Source organism: Aspergillus tubingensis (assembly GCF_013340325.1).
Source record: "Aspergillus tubingensis WU-2223L DNA, scaffold_4, whole genome shotgun sequence".
Classification (NCBI taxonomy): domain Eukaryota; kingdom Fungi; phylum Ascomycota; class Eurotiomycetes; order Eurotiales; family Aspergillaceae; genus Aspergillus; species Aspergillus tubingensis.
The window spans coordinates 241796-259041 of record NW_023336278.1 but is presented as its reverse complement, the minus strand read 5'-3'; the positions used below and the strand labels follow the sequence as shown (position 1 = coordinate 259041).

The 17246-nt window shown below is 48.0% G+C and overlaps 3 protein-coding genes across 3 annotated transcripts; 1 reads left to right on the top strand and 2 right to left on the bottom strand.

Moving 5' to 3' along the window:
- Positions 1–3223: 3223 nt before the first annotated feature.
- nut1 (putative RNA polymerase II mediator complex subunit Nut1) lies at positions 3224–6574 on the top strand (the record flags this gene model as incomplete). The annotated part of the gene is made up of 6 exons (XM_035497738.1): positions 3224–3863; positions 3919–4169; positions 4219–4281; positions 4327–4839; positions 4887–5418; positions 5469–6574. 6 exons carry the CDS (start codon positions 3224–3226, stop codon positions 6572–6574), a joined length of 3105 nt encoding a protein of 1034 aa, XP_035353631.1.
- Positions 6575–7152: 578 nt separating this feature from the next.
- AtWU_02624 (protein kinase domain family protein) lies at positions 7153–8790 on the bottom strand (the record flags this gene model as incomplete). The annotated part of the gene is made up of 1 exon (XM_035497737.1): positions 7153–8790. The coding sequence occupies one exon, from the start codon at positions 8788–8790 to the stop codon at positions 7153–7155; it is 1638 nt and encodes a 545-aa protein (XP_035353630.1).
- Positions 8791–9081: 291 nt separating this feature from the next.
- On the bottom strand, positions 9082–12185 carry AtWU_02623 (protein kinase domain family protein; the record flags this gene model as incomplete). Its single annotated transcript, XM_035497736.1, has 7 exons — positions 9082–10012; positions 10070–10664; positions 10717–10887; positions 10944–11027; positions 11087–11203; positions 11264–11515; positions 11585–12185. The coding sequence occupies 7 exons, from the start codon at positions 12183–12185 to the stop codon at positions 9082–9084; spliced, it is 2751 nt and encodes a 916-aa protein (XP_035353629.1).
- Positions 12186–17246: the final 5061 nt, after the last annotated feature.

Below are 17246 nucleotides of genomic sequence, written 5' to 3'. Positions count from 1 at the left end.
TCGCATGAGACTCAAGAGCCGCACTTGCGCTGGGCTTTAGGAACGTAGCATGTGAGTCCCTTGCTTTTTTGTTTAACCGAGATTCACACCGACTTACCATTTGAGGGCCCAGGTCAAACTAAATACTAAATCGCGCCGACAGGCCTAGGATTCGGGATTTGGTGTGCACGAGGAACCCATGAGCCTCATCTGTAAGCGTTTCGCTTTATTTTTTTCAGAGTCTATTGCTCGCTGTTATCATTGGTATATCCTTAGTGAAGGGTAGGGTCAAACCTCCGGTCCACGGACTCGGCCACTACAGGAAAGTTAGGTGTGCCTTGCCCGCGGGTTTACGGCGACTCAGACATTTTCTAACACCAATTGAGGAGATCTTTTCGAGTCAGGAACTCTCTTAACAGACTGTGATTGGCACACGATCGCTGAGCTATACCAAGGAGCTTACTTTAGGCTCGCCAATGATCATAGCATGTTCCCCAATGTTTTTCACACAGGCAGCCTCCGGGGGACCTTTTAATTCATACTTATGCCGGGTAAATAATTAAATCCCCCCTCTTTCCCGAATGAGTGCCTCTATACTCAATCTGAAACGAAACGGTCAATGGATCCTTGGGTCCAGCAATCCGTCCAGCGCGGCAGACCAACCAACCACGATCGATAGGTATATGACGTACTTTACACATGCCCCTGGCACTTCTCACGGCTCAAATTTGGTGCTCAGTTGACCTTTTACTCCTTTGGTTAGATGTGTTACTATCCCCATAGGAAAGGGGAAATCTAAAAAGGGAAGGATGATCGCCATTGACCTAGCCGTCGGTCATATTTCCTTTCCAGCACTTCCACTCTGCCGCTTGGTCGTATCAGTTTACTGCTCTTTCGCCGATTGGTAACATTCTCGTATGTTCGGACTCAGACTCAGCCGATTACTAACCAACTCCCACACCTCATCCGATCCATCGGAAGTGCTATAGTAGATTTGTTCGGAGATCTCCGTCTCTTCTAAAAGAGCAATTACCCGTCTGTGCTGCGGCGTGTGGTGTGTATGCTGCTTTGACCTTTTTAGCTTCCGAACGAACGAATATACGATTTCTCTTATGTCAAGTCAATTGGTCGCCGTACTTGTCATGTAGGCAACTGAACAGTGCAGATGGCGGGTGAGTCAAGGCGCCGGGCTCGGAGAATTTGTCGAGTCAGGTTCTGTCATGTTGCGACGCGTCATCGAGGTCGAGGGGTCATAGCTTGTTACATACAAATTACCAACTATACGTAAGATGGACTTACAATACTCCTGATGTTGACCATTCACAACCATGTCATTAAACTCAATGGCTTATGAAATAGACAGTACATGCTACTATGCCAATTTGTCTACCTCTAGAGAAATTGTATACATGCTTGAATCCAGCTATGACAACATTATTTCAGTTACCGTGTATACCTATTGAACAATACTGAAGGTAATACAAGATCGATCGGACCGGAACTGAATCTTACTAGTACCCGTACCGGGCGATGGGACAGTATTTCCGACGGGCGATTCTTACCCACATATGCAAGATCGCCGCTCAGTGACCCCTCGCCCACCAAACTCTAATACTTTACTAGGTAGGAATTCCGGGCAGATTCTTAGGAGAGAGATGTGCAAATTGCGAGTCAGAAACTATGATTCAGTAGAGTACCCTGCATTATTGGTGAAAGCAAAACACAGCACAGACTTCCAGTAATAGTAGTTGCCTTTATAATTAATAACCTAACTAGCCTGTCAATCAGCATTGACCATCACTATACCAAATGCTACTATCATATTATTTTATACTCTTTACATATACTACTTATACTACCATACACACACAACAATACTACTACTTTGAAATTTTACCAAGTAAATCCCATGTGTCAAGGAAATACAATTCCGAGTCCCCCCGGCTTCGGCCGTATAACATATGGTACTTTTTCTTTCGGCCGGGAGAGAAAGAAAAAGAAGTGTGAGAGAAATCTCGTCAGACAACCCGTTTCCGGCATCTGGTCGAGATTAACCTCACTTTTTTTTTCATAGCCTCGTCCACTTTCCAGATTTCCGAGATCCTCGTCTCGGGTGGGGAGATCGGCAAGGGGAACAGCAGAAAAAAAAACCTTTCAGGGCCAGATGCACACAAGATCTCACATGGTATTTGGTCTAATTCCGTCGCTTAATTCTTTTTTTAAGAGTGGGGAAGGGGGCAGAGAGAGAGAAAGGGAAAAGTCAAGGTCCCATTGTGTGGTTCAAGATAGTGGTTCTCACTGTGGCCCTAGGTACCCTCCCTCCCTCCCTCCCTCACTCACCAGCCAGCCCCCTCTAGTCTTTTACTTAGTACTCTGTGGAAAATCCCCCACTCTGCAATAATCGAAACCTTTTACATATAATTGCCCGTCAAGGGGCCCCCCAATCTAGTCCCATGGTTCAACTCGTCCTGGATGTGCGCCCAGTGTGTGGCCGTTTACCCTTGATCTGGCGGGCTTGATTGGCCTGTACAGGTATTTGTGGGCTTGAGTAGTAGTAGTTTTTTGGCGCCAGATCGCTTTGACTAACAACGGTGAACGTCCGAGCACACCAACTCCTTTGCTTGCTGCATATGCTGTTTGAGGTATAACTCGATTTCGATTTTCTTGTGTCTCATGTAGTTTGAAGTCTGTCATGTTCGAGCTAGGTAGTTGGTCCGATGGGGTTATGGTTACACAGGGTCTTGGTCTTTGCTCGGACTTGATTACTTCCTTCATGGTTCGTGGCGTGAATGGTATTGTAATTACGGGGATTCGGGTCTGACAGGTATTGATTGGCATGGCATGACATTGAGCCAAGTTTATGTCCTTTATATACAGATAGGTCTCATGTGTGTATATACTACTAGATATATAGACTCTATCACACTTATAGACCTAACTATGTTGTGGTTGTCTTCCGTCCTTGTCAAGCATACTTCTATACTGAATGTCATCAGCCTCAACAACCACCCATCATGTGACACCCGCTTATCTAATCCCACGTGACCCTCCACGACGTCGTCCAAACAAACGGTTGAAGCTTTCCCCGGAAAGAACCGCCAACAAGGAGGGCCAAGGCCACGATGTCCAACGCTACATCAACGCCGAGTTCAAGTGAACGTGTAAATTGAGTCCAATATATAGCTCCCCGCATGCTTGCTATGCACTCCGCAAAGCCAGGTAAACTCGCGAAAATATCTGGAACATGACATCCTCCGAACAATGGGGGACATTCCTCCAACAATGTTTGCTCCACCGGATCGATGCCGCGGAGTTCAAGAACCTCACGCGGCTGCTGATGCAGCGCTATCCCATTGGTGAAGCTCAGCTGCTCGATGTATTGCTGGAGACGCGCCTCGCAACGGGGATTAAATGGGATCCCCTGCCCCCTTTGTATATTGACTGTCTGTGCAAGATGGGATTGGTGCGGACATCGACGATGTTGAATTCGTTGCTCAAGCACTCGTCTATTCATGATAAAATGCCGTCGGCGGGTGGCTCGGAGGCGAATGCTGCTGCTGCTGCTGCTGTGCAGGGAAAGCAGAAGCGGAAGTGTTATACCCTGATGACGGATATCAGGGTGGTTCAGGACGCTATGCTTTCTGTTTCGACGGGCACTGCTTCGAAGACTTTTGCTGAGGCGTTGAGTATCTTTGCGTCGATTGTGGATTGGATTCAGGCGGTTGTGGCTTGGCATAATAGTCATTTGGATACCAGTCATCAGACGGGCGGGTTGATGAGTTCGCCTGATGCGGTGTCGTTGTTTGAGAGTCTGGGGATTCTGCTTGCGGCGCTTTCGGGGACGGCTAAGGGGTTGGAGGTTCTTTCGGCGGATTCTCATGAAGGTATTGCATTGCACCATTGGCTACTAGGATAAGAAACGTACTGACGGCCTGATAGCGTTGAAAATAAAGCTTGGACAGGCTTTGTCGGCGTATCTTCCCCTCTGTGTGGAAGTATCCCTGCCTCTCCGTAACCGGTTGGATAGCTTGCAGAAGGAGTTCAATCTGTTTGGAGAGCCCCCGTCGAAAGCGTTGGATGTTTCCATGATGGAAAATGTCAATGTCAATGCGCTTCAGTTTGAGGACTCGGTCATGGACGGGCCTGTGATTAATTCCAGAGCAGGCCTCTATGTGTATATCAATGCGATGGTATTTCAGCTGCTGCACTCTGGTTTGATTATTACTAATTGGATTCTAGCTTGTGGGCCGCCCCTTGGTGGACGATAGCATGCTGCTCAATTTCTTGTCAAATAGATACGGCGTGAGTAGGACCCATGTTTATCACAGCATTAGCTGACCATCGCAGGGACACTATCAAGTTCTCATCGAGGAGCTCATAACGGCATCGTTCGATGTCCTCTCAAATGCTAGCTACCGCAACGAGTCTAGCCGAACAATGTTCTTGTTCCGCTCGTTTCTGGTAAACAAGCTTCCCACCTTCATCGCGGCCATGTTGGCAGCCTCTATTGTGTCATTGCCGTTGCCGATGGAGCTTTGCATCAGCCATGCTTTAAGCCGGCTCGATCCAAACACATTCCCATCGTTCTCGCAGATGTTCGCTATGCAAAGCAATACGGTCTTGTCCGATGTGCGACAAGAGTTCCTGTTCGCGTGTGCCTCGCACAAGTTGATTCCCGAGTCGAGTATTGAGCGCCTGTTGGGCGAGAATCCAATGCAGACTCTCCCCGTCGGTGGCCCTTACAACAAGGACGAGCTCGTCTCGCAGATCAATGCCAATCCGGAGCGTGCAGAGCAGTTGATCAACGAGATAGAGTCAATGGAGGGCAACGCAGGTGCGATAGTGGGTGCTATTACAGATGTAGGTCCTCCGGTGATTTTGTCGTATTCAAAGATTAACGCAACTAGGTCATGCACCATCTCTGCAATCAAAAAGAGACGATGACGTTGAAAAACATCTGCAACTCACTTTCCCGTCGGCCACAGGCCCTGGACGTGATCTTGCTCTTCCGAAGCTTGAAGCAAGTGCTCCAACCGCTCTGCGCTCTGCTAGATGCCTGGCACTGGGACGAGGACCAGGGCGAGAGCCAACCAGTCTACGACGAGTTCGGAAGCATTCTTCTACTCGTGCTGACCTTCAAGTTCCGATATGATCTGCGGCCACAGGACATGGGAATCGGAGGTAGCAACTCCTTCGTCCTGCGACTGCTCGAGAACGGCTTCTGCAGCCAGAAGCTCGACGACCTCAGCGAGAAGCAGAACAAGAACCTCGGATCCTGGATCAACGCCCTATTCATGGCCGAGGGAATCAGCGAGGAGACCATGTCCGCCTGCAGCCCGCAGGAATTCTACATGCTAGTGACAACACTCTTCAACCAAAGTCTCAGCGCATGCGAAGCAGGAAAGCTCGACTTCGATACCCTCAAGGGCGGCTTCGAATGTAAGCCCTACACCCCCTACCCTCCCTCTCCTCAAAACTAACAACACTAGACCTCCTTGAACCCTTCCTCCTCCCATCCCTCATCCTCGCCCTAAACTGGCTCGGCAACCACATCTGGGAATCCGAAAGCGACCCCTCCATCCCCCTCAAAGCCCTCCACTCCCTCATAAGCCCGAGCTCCATCTCCGGCGAAGCCAAAGAAATCCACCGAACCGTCCTCAACATCACGGCCCGCTCCCTCGAAGAACAACTCAAGAGCATCCGCTCCCGCCAACCCGACGACACCATCAAACCCATCCTCGAGGCCCTCGAACCCCACCTCTCCTTCCAACGCAGCGGCAGCACCCGCCGCAGCGAGCTCGAGTCCTGGACCGCCCACACCCCCGGCGGCCTCCTCGCCAGTATCCGCAGCACCTTCCAATCGCTCATCCTCTGGAGCACCAGCCCAGACATGAGCATGGCCCCTCAATCCTACACCCACCGCCAATTCATCGCAGGAATTCACATCCAAGGCTCCATGCGCGTACTTTGCGCCTTAATCGACGAACTCAAACTCCAAGCCACCACCTCCCCCACAAACACTACAGGCAGCAGCGACCTCGCCCTCGACATCGCAGCCACCATGATCTGCGCCCCCCTGGCTGACTCCTTCGCCGTCGACCAAAACACCTACTCCCCTCACCACATCGACCCTACCAACACGACCAAAGAAATCCCCCCGCGTAATCCAATCCTCACCCCCCGCGGCGCCCTCTATCAGTTACACGACTCCGTCCCCAAGATCTGCGAAAAGGATCCTCTCCGCGCGGAAATCATCGTGCGGCTCTGGCGCCGCGTCAACGCCGCCCTTACTCCGCCCTCGCAGCTAGACATGAACAATATCATTCAGAACATGCAGCTCGGTGTCGGTGTAGGTGGACCGGGACAAATGGACCTGGATACCTCCGGGGCAGGCGGCCACGAAGAGGAGAGTACGATCAACCAGATGCTGGATAATGCTGTCGCGGCGGGAATGGATGGTGGTGGGGGAGCTGGAGGTATGGGAGGGATGGGAAGTGGGGGGTTGGATACGAGTATTGATGATGTGTTGAATGCGGCGGATATGGCGGTGGGGAATCCCGAGTTTTTGGATTTGGATATGGAGGGGTTGTTTTAGGTGTATTTGTAGTTGTTGTTGGTGTGTGATGGTGTGCTTATTTTTATTTTTATGTGTTGGGATGAGTAGTTGTGGACTATATGGGTAAGTGTGTTGGAAGTGGTCTTAAGTAGTATATAGCATCATTTCTAATGTCCACTAGGTTTGTTTATCACTAGAGTATGGTAGTAGTGGTCTCATCTCTTACATTCTTTTTCTGACCCTAATCGGATCGGATTCCATTGGTGCAAGTTCTATGTCCACTGGTTACTTGTGTACTTCCCCTTTGGAACTTTCATTAGAGACGCGTGCTAGTAATGTCTACAGTAGTCAATCCCTGGTGTACAGTCTGATAAATTGAACTTTCAGGGTAACAGACGTGGTGAGTGAGTAGTATGGATGGACGAACCACGTAATGGTTGGCGGAAACTGAGATCCAAGAGAGAAGAGAGAGAGAAGCTCTGATGTCTATCTAGTCAGGAAACACCAAACAAGAGTCAAATCAAGGATATTTATTATCTGACTTGAAGCAGCAAAAAGAAAGAACACTAAGAAAAAGAAAACAAAAACAACATGAATATCAAAATCTCCAGTGCTCTTCAAGATGAGGCTACCCTCGACTTGACAGACAGTAGAAGTGAAACCAACTCATCGTTATCCACGTCTGCTATCGGATTCCTCTTGGCAGCTTCAATATGTTTCTCGGTAATGGCGATGTCAGGATTATCCTCCAAGTATATATCGATCGTTTTCAAGCTGGCTCTTTCAACAAACAACTCGACTGCTGCCTCGGTGGTGGGTAACGGTATCTGGTACTGCATACAGCAGCGGACGAAATTATCAAAGGGGTAAAACCACGACCCGGACTCAGATGAGAGTCTCTCCAGCATTTCACCCGAGACATCAAGCCTAGCATATTGAAAAAGAGCCTCTGCTGCCAGAGTCAGAGAAAATGGTTCGATTTCAGGATTCTGCCATATTGCTTCCCAGACCCTGCTAAGGTTGAGGCCACGGCGTTGTTCTAAAAACAACTCTAGAGCCCTGATATTATTATGCAGGAAATTATCATTTTTGATAGCATATATCAGGATATCCTCTGTAATCGGCACTGCGCTTGGATCCAGGCGAGTCAGGAGTAAGCGGATGACTGAGTAAGATCTCCATCCCGACAATGAAGCTTTGAGCACTTCCTCTGTGATCACGACTTGATTCTTCTGTCTGTCAAGCACGATACTCATTGCATCGCTGTTGCTTGTAGCGTTGATAACTACCTCTGGTGTCACTGGGAAATCCGGAATTCTCTGGTAAATAACCTCCAGAAGAATGTGGTTATCAGCGACTGTTTCCACCAGCCACTCATCCACTTCCACAAGCTGCCGATCTAGAAGCAGGTCTAGTATCTTTTCTCTCCTTGTCCACACAGGTGCTTTTGCTATTTTGCGGATCATTGCTTTGATTGGAAGGTAGTCACCCCGTTGATCCAATAGGAGACTCATGGCATTATGGTGGATACATGACGCTTCGAACAGTCGATCAGTTACCGGGATATCAGGCCATCTCTCTAAAAGGAACATGAGCACCTCGTCCGTCTTGTGACACCTTGCATCAGCAACAAATACTAATGCATCCTCTGAGACGGGAAGACTGTGGCCTCGGAGCTCAAACAGATACTCTATCAAGGCTCGACCATGATCATCATTTTCAGCTACAGAGCGTAAGATCTTCTCTGTGATGGGAAGGTCAGAGCCACTGGCATTGTTCACCAGGAGCTCCAGCATTTGTCGACCGTGATATTGAGCAGCATTGCATAATATCCGCTCAGTGACCACAAAACCCGCTTGCTGTCTGCAGATGAGAGACTTCATCATTTCCAAGCCTTCATCAAAGTTCTTTGCAATCTCTTGAATGATTTCGTCATCAATGACGATGTCCTGCCCACACTCATCGAGCAACATATCCATGATCGCACTGCTCTTTGAATCGTTTTTTGCAGCAGCTAAAAGCACCTCTCTATTGATTTGTGTTCCGGGCTTCCGCCTGTCTAGCAGGAGCCTCATTGTTTGTAGATCATTTGCACTGCTGGCAGCTGTAATCAGGACATTCTGGGTAATTTGGACTTCCTCCCCCCGCTCCTGCAGAAGCAGCTCCATCGTATCTTTTTTTCCCTGGACGAAAGCTTCGAGACACTCTTCATCCAACACAAGTTCATGCACCCACCTCTTGAGGACGGCACTCATGGCATCAATATTCCCTGAGAAAATAAACACCGACATCAATGATTGAATAAACTTCACATCCACATCACACTTAATTAGAAGCAATTGTATGATTTTTTCGCCGCGGCTTTCATTGTTAAGCGCAGCTACAATCAACCTCTTAGTTATCTTGACATCGATTTTATCTTTTCGATCTAAGAGCCAACCAATTAGCATATGGCCCGACTCGTCATTCTCAGCTGCCCCTTCAACTAGTTCTCCATCAATGATCATACGGGATACTTTTAATTGATCACGCAAAGCACCCTTTTCTCAAAGCAGGTCCAAAATCATTGTTAACTTCTCTTTGTCGGACTCGGTGGCGCGAATAATCATCAGCATGTGCTTAGTCACACTTCGCGGTATCTCATCCACCCTATTCAACAACAACTGTAGGACCTCCAGGTGACCTTTCTTTGCGGCTTTTAGCAATGCATTGTCGCCCTGTCCATAAAGAGATGATCTCATAGGATCGGCACCTTTTGCAAGCAATAACTCAACCGTTGATTTTAGTCCTCTTTCTGATGCAGAGCTCAGAGGCGATTGCAGCTCCTCGAAAGATTGATGCCATATTTCATTAAGCCACTTGGAATAATAGGAGCGCATCCAGTTAAAATAGACATTGCGTTCGGTGAACAGGCGGTCAACCTTTTCCTGGAGATTAATACAACTGGTGTGGAGATTTCCTAATTGTGCCAGGTGATGGTGCCAGTATCGTGCGGTGTAGATCAGTAGTGGCTGTTGCGCGGCAGTGGTCTTTGTTAGAACCTCGGTAGCCTCAAGCAGACAGTCGACCGCTCTATTAGCTATGGCCTCATGGCCATATGTGACCGAGAACTGATACCAGTGACCCTCAACTTCGTTGTGTACCAGAAATTCCTTCACAGAAAAATGAGCCAGTCTCACTGTATCATCAGACATGCTCACAGTGACTAGAGAAGTAGTGCAGGTTGTTACAACATCTGCTGGGAAACGAAAAGACACAACAGCCGCGACAGTCTTCAAATCTAGCGGGACGGCAGAAAAACTGAGCCAAATCAATATCGTGCGAGCCACCTCCCGATCCTCTGGCGACAGCCGCTCAAGGGCATCTTTATAGGTATCCTCGAGTGTGGCTGGAATGGTATCAAGAGCCTTATGAAATGCAGCCTCAGTCTTGGACTCTTGTAGCCGCTTTATTTGCAAATCAGCCCAGCGAAAGCGCCTGCTCAATTACATGTATCAATCAGGCTATACATATTGATGGATCAATGCAACATACCGTTCCGGGATATCAAGCAATCTCTCTAGAGTCCTCTTTCTGACCGACTCGCCCCATTCGCGCAACCTGCCATGAGCAACTTGAGCACGGACGAAAGTTTCCACATCTTGCCCCAGTCCAATCTCCAGATCCACGCTTTGATATCGTTCTAGTCTTGAGCGTATATCAGGCTCTGGTCGACTAGTGGCGAGAATGTGCATTTTGCTTTGATGTTTTTCTAGCATTTCTTCGATAAACTGCAAAAGCGAGCTTCGTCCGTCGTCTCCAGTCGCTGGACACTCATCAAGTGCATCTAAGATGAGAAAAACCTCGCCCTGGGAAGATTCCAAGACGACGTCCAGAATGTCTGCGAATTTTTGCTGTTGTGGCTTACTGCCCCGAGAGCTATGTTCTTCCCAGAGATTTATTATAGATGAAGGAAGTGTTCGTGGCATGAGTTGTCGCAGTATGGACCGAATCATGTTGTACACCTTCTGTGTTTCGTCATTGCTGAATTGAAAGTACCAGTAGGCAAATTTTCTTGATGGATCAGAATTGCAGAATTCCTCGATATCCTGGATAATTGTAGAACAAAGAACCGACTTTCCGCAGCCGACTTTTGCAAGATATCAGAATTACTTCCTCTTATATTAATTAGGGGAACGCACCTGCTCCATAAAGCCAACAGATCTTTCCAGGTGTGATCTTCCACTCTTTATACTCGGGCAAATTGAGAAACCAGTTACCCGTGTCTGATGCGCGGTGGCCTCGAGCGTTATTTTGAGGATCTGAATAGGATGCCATGGATAACCAGTTGAGAATCTCTCGGTCTTGCAAGCCTGCTGTTATTAGTGTACGCTCTTTTTAAAAGATCGATGCCTTGAGGGTCCCTTACTTCTAGTGTGCGATTGGATAATCTTTAGCCTTTCAACCGCCTCGTCAATTCCGTCGAGCATGCTTTCTGCTTGTCTTCTGTGGTCTGTAAAACTGAGCGAGGGTTCATGTTGGATGACCTTGGCAAACAACAGGTGGTAGTACCTAGAGCTTCCGTAACATTTGCCCACTTTTGAACAGCCTGCTCTTTCTTCTCCACAGTTCCCTTGAGTTCCTTGAACGGCTGTTGGACAAGGGCCGTGACGCTTTTCAATATACGAGCTCTCAAAATATCAGTTTATATCACCATCTGAAGAACATCCTCAAGATAAGATCACATACCAGCGTTGCTTTCTTGTTCTGCCTTTTTCACCTCTGCCGCGTACTGAAGAACGGCAATGTAGACTTCAATCAGAGCGTCTTCCAATTCTCGATCGCTTTCCACTTTCCTTTCTCGATAATGATTGTCAACGATCGCATAGTAGGAAAGAATGCCGGCTAGATACTCGGCTGCGTGGAGAATTTCATCCCGGCGTTCAATGTCGTTTTTTATTATTGAAAGCCCGATCGAAACAACTGACCATGCACTTGATGCTGGGCCTCACTGTCAACATCTATGCATGCATTCTAAAACCTTGTAAAGGTCAATTTGTAGTAACTTACCATGACCAGTCGGATCAAAGGAGACCAATTTGGTGACAAGATCCTGCGCCTGCAATGCATGGAGAATAATGTTTTTCGCGGAATCGCGGACGTTGATATGCCCACCATCGCGCTTGCGAATCTTGAGCCCGCCTTCCTGGTACTCACGGTATTTTTCTTCGGTGGACTTGATCACACCTTCGATAGCATCCGTGATAAGGAGGGGGCGCTCCAAACCCAGAGCCTTCCGGTCATTCTCGTCTAGCTTTCCACCAGCAACTTCCCAGAGATTTGCTCTTTGGGGAGTAACATCGTCACTTGCTACGACGCAAACGTCTCCTGTTCTCGGAGGGGGGCCAGACAGTTCATCACGCTTCTCACGGCCATGTAGGGCCATTCGATCTTTCTCGTCTGATCTTTCTCCGGTCACTTCCCAGAGGTCTGCTCTTGGGGGAGAGAGAGCTTCTGCTTCTGGCGTGGAGGACACGTCAACGTCGTCGTTTGCTACGACGCGATCGTGGTTTTTCGTGCTCGGAGATAAACCGAGCTGTTCCTCGTCCTTCTCACGGCCACGCCGATCTCTCTTTGAGAAGTTGAGTTTGGCACAGAGCCTCAGAAACATTCTGAAATACCCTTGGGGCTGTTGTTGCCTCTTCGAGAGTCAAATTCGTTCAGGTAGAGATGGGTGAATTGGAAGGAACGAGGCTGGCAATCAGCCCCGCCTGAGGTGTCTGTCGCGACCACCTGGCTTGCATATACTAAGTGCTAGTAGCCCTGAGCTGGCGGCAAAAGGTATTTCCTCATTGGTTCACGTGGTCTACGTCTCAGATTTGCTTTTTCTTTCTTTTTATCTTCATAATGGAGTGCTGCGATAAATAACACGGACTTATTTATTAACACGGACTTATTTATAAGAATAAGAGATTTATCAAATGTCGACACGCTAACCACCAGATCCAAAACGATATGCAGTGTCTTTATGGGGAGCATACAGAAAGTTATATTCCAACATAGAACAAAACAAACATATTCGTAAATTGATTTCTCGATGTATTAAGTATGCTCTTACTCTCGACTAAGTACCATTTAGTTGAGATTTACTGAGCATTTACCTTGCCAATTGCTCATGGGCCGATTATATTTTTTAATTTCAACCTGCTCGTTATAGTCAGCGTTAGAGACATAGATGTTGTTCATTTGTCTTTGATGTATTTGTCATGATGATACTAATGATATATATAACTGGTCCAACTCACCTCATTTCAATTCATAACCCTGTACCTGATCGAGCATGCTAGATATAGATGCTAGCAGCTCAGGTGTTTCACTGTTTAAAACAGAGAATATGGAGCTGGACAGCTTTAGATCCCTTTGTCTCAAGAAACCACGAAAGCCAAGCAAAATCCTCCAACAACGCAACGATATAAACAAGTGTCACAACAAGCTGACCCGTCATCTGTGAGCCATCATCCCCTAATTCCGAATAGACGATGGAGAGAATCTCCTGTATATATATCAGTGCGTTCCACACAGCAGTAGCATACCATACGTGCATGCGAACAGTGGATTCCAAATGCATCCTCTTTCTCAAGCTCATTCAATGAATTTGTAGAAACGACGACATGATTAGGCATGTGACCTTACTAGCTAAATAACAGGATAGAGAGGCCTTTCCATGATCACAGCCACGTACTAGATTCCTTAGTTTTGGTGGGATGCTTCGAATGAGCGTAGGTGGGAATCTTCAGCAGCCAAAAATCCCTAGATGCTGAGACTACCATGTGAGTGCTACTGATACTATACTAAGATCCTAAGATAGTAGAAGCTATGAAGAAGGAGAGAGGATACTAGCTACTAGATAGGTTTACTTCACAGTCTACACTTGGTGGCCGGGTGGTCTAGTGGTAAGCACCTGGTGCTTCCATCGACATTTCGACTGGAGGCGATCTTGTCAGTCTCCATAGTCTATAATATATGCGTTTGAATTCCGCAAGTTTTTCGTCATATGCTGTAATGAAGATTCGAAGATTTGCAGAATATGGACAGTGAACTTGAAATATAGGGATATGTTATAGTCTATATTTACTTAGAGAAAATCCCCAGAGTCCTCTATATTGGAGATATATATATGAAAGGTACTTACGAAGAGTGGGAGCTTTTCATCTAAAACTGGTATATATCTCTACCTGAAAGACCCAGTCCGCATGGATTAGAGTGTGTAAGTAGAGATCGAGATTTTGTATTCCTATGTATAAAGATGATATAACATATAGATATATATCCAAGAAGAGGAAGCGTTACTTAGCTACTTGGACTGAACTATACATACTTACTATGAAACCGAATCGACCACTACTACATACAGTCTATACTTTCTTGACTCCTCTGAAATACGAACCGAATATAGCAAAAGCGACTCCAGAAGAGCTTATTAACGAAAAGAAGATGCATAAGGTTTCATAATTCTAATTAATAACAGGTGGAAGCCAAATGAAGTGATATTTTCGCATGTCTGCTGCCAGTGTGTAGATGGATATTGAGTGATGCAGGAATGGTGGGGATATGCTGACTAGTACTATCAATATTATATACTATTAAGTTCAAAGGGTGGCAGTGCCCAATTGTTATAATAGTAAGTGGAGTATCTACTATACGCATATACTCTAGTGGCCAAGAGCGAGGCGAGAATATACATGTAAATTTGTGCCTTTCACTACCAGCTTCCGATATATATTGTCGTCTGTGGAGGATAGGGGCCACAGTTACTAACTTCTATAGTGGCACATAATATTGTCCATAACCATGCAGGTCCGCAGTCGCGTCCTTAGCAGAATGATATGCTTGCAATAAGTGTTCCTATATTGAGGCATGCACGCAGACATATAACCATCCGAGGTATAGGCTGCGCGACGCGTCACATCTGCCCGATCACAAGCAATAAAATGGCAGCATTATTGAATACGGAGATCAAAGGTCCAGACAGCGGTGAATAGCCCTTCTTCATGCAGAGAGCAAACAATGAAGCCCTGTCAGAATGAGCCAGAGGGTTCTTCAGCCCGAGGACAAACAATGAGCAAGTAGCCTAGGCCCTGACAAGCATTGACATATGCCAGCCTCATGTACAAGGTACCTGGGGGTACTTTCATCCCGCAGCAACACGACTGGTTGCCAAAATAGAAAGTACCCGATGTGACAATGCAGTCAAGTCACACCGCACGTGAAAGGGCAGAAGAACGTGCGCGTCGAAGCGATCATTGGCTGCCGGGGCGAAAATATTCCCACGAGTAAAGCTGCATGATTTGGTTAGCGTGCATGGCACTAGGCTGCTTATCCGTGTTGGGAAGTGAGCGAGGCATCCTGAATGGCTCGTGCTTTTTTGATATTGTTTGCCGGTATGCACCTACTGCAGTAGCTGTTCTTCTAGCATGGGTCTAATCTGCAAATTCTTCCTAGGGACCCCCGATAGTGTTGCTGGTTTGGGTAAGTTGGTCCCCGACAGAAGGCACCGACCTACTTCACATACCGACATGCGGCGTCTCTCCGTCGGTATTTCTTCTTCTGGGCCTATCAATAGTCGGCGGACATTTGCCCCCCTCTGGTTTCAAGGGACACGGCTGGCGTGGCAGTGGCGGCAGAGGGGTTATTCTTCAGCGCACATTAGTTTCTTCTTCGGGCTATCCTGCGGCGTAACATTGCGGTCTTACATTCCCAGTCGCAAACATCTCACCCGCAAAGGCTGACACTAACCTTTAGCCCATTGCGGAGAAGACCTGGAGGTCGGATAGTTGGAGTACGTAGCTTAGGCATAAGCCGTCGGGAATATATGGCTCGTGCTTGGCTTCCCGACCTCCCGAAGGTCTAATCTAATTCCTATAGATTGTGATGTCAAAGCGACCCTTAGTAGAGACGAAGTGTTCCATGCTCAGCTTCAATTACTCCGTACACACGCTGATATGATCGAGCAATGGATCACCGTGGCTCGGTGAATGAAGCTAGTGCGACCGGCACTGGCTAGAGCAAACTGACAGCTACCAATCGGTTAGTCCCTCACGAAAGAGGAAAAAGAAAATGGATCGCACGCTGATCCCGGAGCTGAACCGCCTGTCTAGGCAACTGGCGCCTCCACCCGCTATATCATGCACGCATCTGAAAATCCTGCCTCACTGTGAGACTAGACGACGCATCCACCAAGTAGTCCGGACGCCACGACAGAAGAAAACAGATAGCTACCTACTAGTTGGATCCAGGCTACATGCAGGTCCCTGAAGAATTTAATCGCGCGGGCGAGCGGTAATGCATGAAGCGTTCCATTTCCAAAAAGCAAGATAGAACGTACTTTGTTGAGCATTGTACAGTATGATGCTAATTCTGGTTCTTCGGATGGCCGTGCGCTCGTGTGAAATCAAGGCATTGAGTCCATGAGTGGAGAGGCACGGGGCAATGGCTGGAAGGATATACCGCTAATTCGCTCTTTGGTCTGAAGAGGCATCATTGGCGATGAGGATCCACTTAGTCTGCTGTGCGTTGTCGGCGACTTGGCCATCCTAGTGTCAGAGGGCAAGAAGTTGATCTATCTACTCCGTGCTCGATATGCTGTCGCCGGAAATGTCAGTGTAGGAGTTAAGGTGGACCAGATCACCCAGTCGAGCGTGCGCTGTCATGCACATTGAGCCAGGATACGATAGCCGTCGATCTAGACGCACGAGGAGCCAGATCCTGTCAAAGTGACGGCTGGTGTGTGCTCCAAGCCACGAGCAGTCACATAGACCAGATGCGCGCACTCGATCTCGACTATCGGAAAGAGGGCTCCACATTTGCGACTCGATCAGATTGATCCAGTTAATGCTCTGTCGGCAGGACGGTTCCACGGGTTCTCAGATAGATGGCCGATACTCCGCAAACTGAGTAGCGAGTACAGCGTACCATGGGAATAGCATCTCGCTCTGTTTCACGTCTCCATTAGCGACCGAAGATCCAGATGTGCTCAAGTGTGGGCCGATGGGGCGGGAGGGTAAAGGGATTATTGGCGAATGTGCAGTCAGGCAGGAGGAAGAGTCGGTCGTGGCGCATTGCTCGTGGATGGCAAAACGAGTAGATACAGGAAGCGAACACCAAGATCGATCAAGGAGGACGATCAGTGTGATGTGATGGTCGGAAATGAAATCCAAGGAAGTGATGAAGAAAGTATATCTTCCAAACCACCTGATCATCCGACACGTGAGGGTTCCTGAGATCTCAGGCAGCCGCACAGGCACGGGAAAAAGAAAGACACAACTGCCTCCTCTCAAAGAAGACAGACCCCGTGGAATTCCCCCTTCCTTATTCCCCTGAAGCGATAAGGCTACTAGCTAGGTATCGGTCACTTACACTATCCCTACACACGATCCTACTGAATACGTACCCTACATTCATCCACGCCCGCGACAGACGGATCGTCTCTCCCTCCCGACGCGACGCGGTCGGTTAATCCGCGTTCATCCAGGGAACGCCTCCTATCAATTCCGTTCCGCTGGCACAGGGGAAAGACTAGAACAGAACACGGCTAGCCTTGGGCGGGCTCAGGTTCAGTTGTGACTCGAGCCGTCCCGCGTTGCTGCGGTTTCCTATGTGGGGGGAAGAGCTGTCGCGGTGGAAGTGATTCACACCGAGCATCCCGTCCTTAAAAACGGGCGATGGATTGAGA